General features: G+C 37.0%; 1 protein-coding gene across 1 annotated transcript in view; it reads right to left on the reverse strand.

Moving 5' to 3' along the window:
- Window positions 1-1,313: 1,313 nt before the first annotated feature.
- LOC101849568 overlaps window positions 1,314-8,691 on the reverse strand; it is a gene marked incomplete at both ends in the record, with an annotated part of 21,158 nt that continues 13,780 nt past the window's right edge. Inside the window, 3 exon segments of the mRNA XM_005110838.3 lie at window positions 1,314-1,671; window positions 4,768-4,923; window positions 7,862-7,950. Of these exon segments, the coding sequence (XP_005110895.3) occupies window positions 1,354-1,671; window positions 4,768-4,923; window positions 7,862-7,950 (563 nt within the window).

The following is an 8,691-nucleotide window of genomic DNA, read 5'->3' on the forward strand; positions in this document are numbered from 1 at the left end:
CACAAACACACACGCACACACATGCTAGTTCTTTCCTCAGTATAAGTACAATAAAAAGAAACTTTTAAATGTTATACTGTAATTTCCAAAACAGATCATTTACAAAATTAAAAGGAAAAGGTCAGGAAAAAACAAACATACATAATTTAAAATCAATTCTTAGCCAAAGATATGGGGTGAAAAAGTTTAATCCAAAGATCGTATATATCAAATCTTAATCTTACTGACACCGGGGCGTAGTTTAAGAACTGTGTCACAAAACAGTTTAAACATACTCAAAGAACAAAAGCAACCAAACATTTAAAATGCAGGGTGAGTGTAAACATAATCATGTCTATAATGTATCATGCATGTATTGATTTATCTACAATGTATGTGTTTTTTCTTACTAATTGAAAAATAAAGAAAAAGAGTAGGAGTAGAAACGTCAACACTACTTATGAACTTAACGGTACTGAACTGCTTTGAGCATATTGTTCACTTAAGAAACGTTCTGGAATAAAGATAGAAAGCTCAAGGGAGGAAAGGAAGGGCCAAGATGAGACCAGTCAGAACAGGACATAGACATATCATTTAGAACCAAAGCAACTAAGGCAGGCAGTATGGTAAGAGACAGAAAGGTCCCAGGAGCAGCGTCCAATTACTGGAAAGGCTGAAAAAAGGGAAGAAAGGGTAACAGGAAATGTTCCTTTTTTAACTTAAAACTATGACCCAAAAATAAAAGAAAACGTGGAAAGGGGGAATGGGGATGTATGGTAGATTCTAAATATTTAATGTATTATGACAGATTTTATAACTCAAAATGAAGAAAACAAACCGTGGCTTCAACGAAGAGAATCAGGTACCGAAGTCCTCTCACACTCCTTGATATGTTCTTTGATGTGCGCTAGGGTTCTTTCTTCTAAACATTTCATGTTTTGAGTTTAGAAAGGTGCTAAAATCCATTATATCCACAAACAATTTAAAAAAATATTTTAGATACAAAAATATATAGACATTCGCTTCATGTACAATATTTTTTTTTCTTTAAGAGGACTTCAATTAACATCCCAGACCCCCTTTGGAATCCCGATCCCCCCCCCCCCAAAAAAAAAACAACAACAAAAAAACAAAAAACAAAACAAACAACGCACAAAAAACAAGCACTAAACTCACGTCCCATCCCCTGCCTCTCTCTCTCTCTGTGTCTCCACCCCTTCTCTCTCTCTCTCTCTCTCTCTCTCTCTCTCTCTCTCTCTCTCTCTCTCTCTCTCTCTCTCTCTCTCTCTCTCTCTCTCACACACACACACACACACACACACACACACACACACAAACACACACGCACACACACACATTTCTCGATTCGCAGATTCAATGCACTCTCGACCAACCATTGTTTCTAAGTCTCTGAATAAGATTCATCAGAATTTGCGCCTTGATATCATTGATCACCTTCCCATAGTGTACACCATCATAACTTACTATACCCGTGGTCAAGGGAAGTGAGTCCAAGATAGCGATGTTATAACCTTTCAAAATCATCTTCATATTCTTAATGAAATCGATGACTGAATCTTTCTGCTGCTTTATGAAAGTCGGCGACTTGAGTGGGCCTGGGCAGTGAGGAGTGGCCCATACTATCTTGGGCCATTGGTTCTTTCCAACAATGTTAACCATTGGCTTCACGACCTGAGGACAAAAATTCTTGTTGAACTATGTTTTACTTGCTCGAGCCCGAATATTTCTTTTATAGATCTTTACATAATAAAAAATTAAGACCTATATTGTGTCAAAGAAGACGTAAAAAAACTAATGTAATACAGGGTGATCCCCAAAAAACCTGTACAACTTGTTTTGTAGATATCTTCCTCCGTATTAAAGTTTTTCGTTTCAGATTTGAACACAATATTTGGAAGCCAAAAGGAATTTGTCTGATATTCAGTTTAGATAAGTCCATTGAATTGTTTTGCTCTTCCGGGTGCATTAAACAACAACCCATTTTCAAACATGTCGCCATTTTCATGAATTCATAGCATGACGCACCAGTTTGCATCAGGCCTACCACTAAAAGTTGCATCAATCGCGCCATATTGGAAATAACAGCAGTCCAACAAGTCAACAGAAGTCTGCAGATATTATTTTCCCCAAATTTCGTTTGCCTGCTAAGATCCTGGTTACGTTTAGTAAAGAACAGAGAGCATGTTGTATAGAACATTTCCTCACCGCCAACCCACCATCCCTGACATTTCGTAAGTTCTGCGCACGGCATGGAGAGAATTCTTAGGTGCCCTCAATACCTTTGGCACCATGAGTAGAGAAGTTCCGTCAATTTGGATTGATAAGGAATCAGAACTAAAAATGTCCTAAAATAACCACTTCAGGTCGAACACACATCATGCACAGCCCTTTAAACGTCACCAGGTTGCAGATTTCAGTAGTAGTCACATGAGACGTCTGTCCGTTGACGGTCTGCAGCTAGGACTTTCCTACACCTCAACAGTCTGCATTCTCGTGGCAGATCTTAACCTACGACTGTACCATTTCATCTTCGCCAAGCCGAAATGACATGGATCAGAGCATGGCAATGTGTTCATGACTCCTCGATTGTCTTCAAAAAGCGAGATATTTTCCTCGATGACTTTTGGTATCGTGCAAAACCCATTTTCACTCTATGGGATCCGTTAACTCCAAAAATGCTGTTTATAGGGCACCCCACTCCCTATTGTATCTAGAAGCCATTTCATACTGAATATGTACAGTGTGTGTGGCTTTAAACACTCATGGTTTGCAGGTCCTAGTGTTTGGGCGCCACTGAACATTTCGAACGACGCGTTAAAAATGAATCGAGCCCAAAAGAGGGTATGTAGAGCACTGCTTCTAGGAATTTCAAAATGAAATAGTTAGTTTTTTTAAAACTCTGTAAAACAAATTTAGTACTGTTTACATGTCACAGGGATGGAAAATTAAATGTTAAAGAGAAAGTAAAAAAAAGTCAACCAATCTTTTCACGACTTCCTTTAAAAGAATTGAAAAAATGGATGGGTTCTGCAGTTTTTGATACTTTCGTCTATTGCCATTTCAGTTTTCAAAACAAGTTTCTTCTTCTTGGATTTTATGTCAAACAAATTCCTTTTAATGAATTATGTCTGTTCCAAATTACAGCATTCCAGAACAATTATTGTGCGAGATATTCAGAAAAAAAGTTGTACAGTTTTGTTTTCTTTGGATCACCCTGTATATTATTGCTTTTATACATAATATAATAATATTGCTGTTATAAGATATAAATAATGATATTGCTGTTATGGATCTTTTCTTCTAAAAAAATTATGATCTATATTGTGTCCATTAAGGCGTAAAACACTAATATATAATAATGTTGCAGTTACTATTGGCGATGTGTTCACGCCTTACTATCCGGCGTCTGGGATGTAACAGTTAGTTGGGTGTTTCCAGTGGCACGCAGGAGACCCAAGTTCGATTCTCGTGTGGGAGAATTTTCATCGAGTGTCTCGAGGTCTCTCCGCTGGGATGATGCGTCTCTACCACCCGGAACAGGCCCTGAAAAGCAGAGAGACAGCCCGCCTCCCACATGCTTTAAAATGTGGCAATAGGGACGTAAAAATACGTACAATAAAACAAAAAACGCCCTTCTAACATAAAACAGGTGATTTTGAAGAGGAGCATTGGAGCTCCCCCAGGACACAAGGCTAAGATGAAAATGTTACAGACAGGACGAAACCTTATTTAGCACCCCACCGGATTCAAACTTAAACTCAGCATGGCAAATCAAGTTTCTTACAGCAACAGCCCTCAAGAATTAGCAATTCAAATGCAGTACGTGTACCCCCAAAACGAACAATAAAACAAACTCATAACAATAATTTATCTTTTTAAAAAAAAGTTACGCCTACATGAATTCTTTGAAATAAAAATCCACACAAAGGTAAAACAAACAGACAAACAAATAGATCAGCTCAAAACTGTCGCAGTCTTAATAAAATGTGACTCTTCTTGTTTACCGCGATATCTTGCTACCTGTTCTAAAAAGCTCCCGCATGAGGTAATATTATAATCAGATCCATAATACCCACATCCATTAGCGAATGTTCTGCGTTGATGGTCTGTTTGCATTATCCCGTATCACCTACGACAAAGTGTTGAACGAACTACTGAGAAAATACCACACCTTCTGAACAAACACGCCCAGTATTGGTAAGCTTGTCATGCCATTCTATTCGTAAAATAATTTTCGGGCAGTCTCATGCAAAAGTTGTTGAGCTATTTACTTACATGAATAGATTGCCCTTAATATTCAGTTTTCATTCTTTAGGTTCTACTTGTTCAAAAGTGGACGGGACATCAAGACAACGTAACGAAATTCATTGTTCATGCAAATGTATCCAACTGCTTTTACTTTAATGATGTTGAAAAAATCCGTTTTATTAGTGAGATCTCTTTTTTTGTAATTTGCTCTGTTTTGGAAAGGATTCTTTGTGAGATCCCGGTTGTAAAAGGTGGATTATAGTCTTGAATTAAATTCGGAAAGATCTTCTCATACCTTCACAAGTCAAAGGATCAGCGAAAGGTTCCCATTCCCCCCTCCCCCTCCCCCCCCCTCTCTCTCTCTCTCTCTCTCTCTCTCTCTCTCTCACACACACACACGCACACACACACACACACACACACACACACACACACACACACACACACACACGCACACACACACACACGCACACACACACAAATAAGCACACGCCTGCACAAGCACTCGCAAAACCTTACCTGTTCATGTAAAAACTGGAAATTTAGGTCCTCGTGCAAACCTAAGCCAATGTAAAGAATAGAATACTGCTTTCCAACAAGCCCTTTTACAGTTCCCAGGAGTTCCTGTTGTAATTTTCTGTCCAATTTAAAATACTTGTAAAACTGCATTTTAACCTGAAAAAAGAAACCCGACACATATTGCAATAAGTCAGTTCCATTTATATGTTATCAGTACGAACCATTCCAGTCTGCCTATTGATCGAACTACAGCACAGAAACAGCATTTTTAAACGTAAGACATGGATGACAAACTTGCTGGCTGTGGTTCAGGAAAAGTTGTTTAGTTGAACTTTTTTGATCTGTCAACACCTCTTCATACAATTGATCATTATATTTCATTGGAGCGATTGAAAGTGTGTTTTGGAATAACTGGGACAGCCTTTCGCTGGTTTTGTTCTTATCTATGAAATCAATGCCAGCATATTATCATGAAGGGACACAAGTCATAGAATCATGTTCTTATGTATAGATCCCCCACGGCTCAGTTCTGAGCCTAGTTTTTTTTTTTCATCCTTTATACTCAACCGATTGTCACAGAAATAGTTAAGTATACCTTAAGGTGTCATTTTTATGCTGAGAATACCCAAATCTACGGTTTAACAATGTCTACCAACTTAGATGAACTTGTGTATTGTGCTGAAATAAATTGTAACAGGATGAACAAAAACAAACTGAAGTTGAATGATGATAAAACAGAAGTCTATTTTGCAAGCAATGGGAAGTTCAAAGAGGCTGACAATAATCACATGAAAATTGGTGATGCGGAAATTGCATTTTCAAGAAGAGATACAAATCTTGGCATCTATTATGAGTCCCGTTTATCAATGTTGGCTGAAGTAAATCATCTGATCAGATGAATGTAGACGTATTTTGAAATATTAAGAATAAATGAAATACGTTATCTAATCAATTCTAAATGCACTGTTTTATTTGTAGAGCTTAGTTTAATTAAGACTCGATTATTGTAAATCTTTATATTAAAATTAGGAATGTCTCTGGAGTAAGTGAAAAGACTGTCCAAAACAATGCTGAACGTATGTTTTTCCAAAGAGAAACACTGCTACACCTCTCTTATGATCTATTACAGAAACTGCGCTGGCTTCCTGTTGAGAAAAGAAATTCACGAAGTGGCCTCTGAATATTAGCCACATATTATGCTTAAATGATAATGAGCCATCATATTAAATATATCAAATCTGTTGAAACTGAACATATCGTTAGCTATACCAGTGCACATTGTTAGTGCTATTTTGAGATAGAAAAAGGATAAAAGATAATATGTGAAACTGACAAGTGTTCAAAGTAATTAACAAGCCGATATTTTGTGGTTTTCCAGCTTTATTTTGGTTCATGCCTGTGCGTCTTCTGCTTTGTTTTTCCAGACCACCGATTATTATTATTATTATTATTATTATTATTATTATTATTATTATTATTATTATTATTATTATTATTATTATCATCATCATCATCATCATCATCATCATTTTTTGGTAAGCAGGGTAGGAGGGAGAGTCTTGTTTTAATTTTAGACAAAAATAAAATAACAATATAAAATGTTTAAATTTGTTTAATAGCTCAACGTTTCGCCCCGTGGGCTTCCTTAGGAGCAACTGAGAGAAAAACTAAGTGAGCGCTGTATATTAGCAGGGAAATGGGCCTAACAAAGGGGGTCTCAGGGTTACGTGTGGTTACAGGCTAGACGGAAGTGACTAAGTGGGTGCCAGGCCAAGGGGCTAACTATAAATAAATTGATGCTAGTCCTCAAGGATATCAATTGTATCTCTACGAGAGGCTGACAGGAAGTTAATTGTGTGAACGTGTGATGAAAGAGGAAAATGTATAGAGGCATCCCAGTTGGAGGCAAAATCATCATCATCATCATCATCATCATTATTATTATTATTATTATTATTATTATTATTATTATTATTATTAAAATTATTATTAATATTATTATAATTATTGGTATCCTCATTATTATTGTTATTATTATTAATAATATTATCATTATTACTATTATTATTTTCATCATCATTACTATTATTATTTATTATTATTATCATTATTATTATTATTATTATTATTATTATTATTATTATTATTATCATAATTATTATCATTATTATTATTATTATTATTATTATTATTATTATTATTATCATTATTATTTTTATTATTATTTTTATTTTTTTTATTATCATAGTATACTTTTTACCGAAAGAGGGGAGGGGGGGGGGTGCATGGACGAACAATACAACCGCAGCAAGCAAATCAATCAGAAAGAGACAATATTTGGTATCATCACTAAACGCTGTTGAGGAAAGGCTGTTCTAACCTTACAGTCACGAGGTACACTCTAAGGTGAATGTCTCTTTTCATGAGGGGTTGAGATGCAAAACCCGCTACATCCATTTTTGCACTTTCGAGAAAATCAGCTTTTTTAAATGCTGCTATACGTACGGACATGCGTAAAAGATGACATTTTTGGTGGCTTTTGTTAAGCATGAGTTGGGTTTTTGCCGAAAACACTTTGTACATCCGATAGCCGGTAACAATGTGCAATTATATGTGAAAAAAAACAGCAATTTGTTTCCCCAAAATGTCGCTTAGCGGGTTGTGCATTCTACCCCCTCATATATTTTATTATACATATATAATTTAAATGAAATATAATGTAATATATAAAACTCAACTGCTCAAACATGAGCATGCACACAATATATTACAAACATATCCAGCTTGTGAAAACACAACGAAGGATGCGATTGGTTTAGGCCGTGTAGTTGCATACAGAAAACAGAAAGCAGCAAGACATTGTCATCTGACGAAAGCCCTGTGAATACGTAGTTAAGCACATCATGTTCTTAGGGCTGGGCGTGTCGTACACTTTAACCCCATTACAAGGCCTTTGAGAGCGTGGGCCATTTCTACTATGGGATTTCCTGGCTATCGAACGCTATATATGTACGATCATTGGGTTTTTCAAAATTTGCACCTGAGACTAGGCTTTCTTAGTACCTAGACCTGAGACTATCGATGCTGTTCTTACCGTTTGGTTACACTCAGTGACTTCTCCCCAAGGAACGTGCCGGGAGCTGCCCAAGTAGTTTATCTGCTCTCGGCATTGTTGTCGATTGCCTGGAAGAATATTAATAAATAATAATAAATAGCACATGTTTAACGCCTATCGCCGCTTACATCCTCACACCTTTTTAAAAAAAAAAATCCTAACGTATTGTTTATCTCCTCTTTGGAGTATTGATATCAGGGAAGTCAAGATCTAAAGGAAAGGGAAGTTGTCCTTGGGCAATGTCTTTACTGACCAGACAAAGCTGTATCATGCAAGCTCACCGACTAGCTTTATGCGCTTTCAATCTATATTATAATCATTGCCCCAGCAGACCCTACAACACATAAAAGCATTCTCGGCTTACTGGAAGCATACAGTACAAGCAGCTGCTTAATTAAGAGCTTAACTCTTAACAAACGGACCAGATTGTTCGCTGTCTCTAGCTGGGTACCGATTCCCACCTAGATGAAGTGCGGAACATTAGGGTACACTCGATCTCAACGCGCCGACACATTTGTTTGAAATAGGTTGTTCGATTCCACTGCATTGGGACGTCATTCATCCAAAATTGAAGCAAACTAAGGACGGACAATGGATAGGCTTCTAGGTGGTAAAGAATATAATAAACGAAGTGTATACAGACCCGGTAACCGGGAACAAAGTCACGAAGTATACAGACCCGGTAGGGGAACTCTTTTGTGATTTCGGGAAGTTTCAGCCCCCAGACCCGGTAGAAATCTAGTGTATGTATGTGTATGTGTGTGTGTGTGTGTGTGCGTGTGTGTGTGTGTGTGTGTGTGTGTGTGTGT

The sequence above is a fragment of the Aplysia californica genome, unplaced genomic scaffold, assembly GCF_000002075.1.
Source record: "Aplysia californica isolate F4 #8 unplaced genomic scaffold, AplCal3.0 scaffold00953, whole genome shotgun sequence".
Classification (NCBI taxonomy): Eukaryota; Metazoa; Mollusca; class Gastropoda; order Aplysiida; family Aplysiidae; genus Aplysia; species Aplysia californica.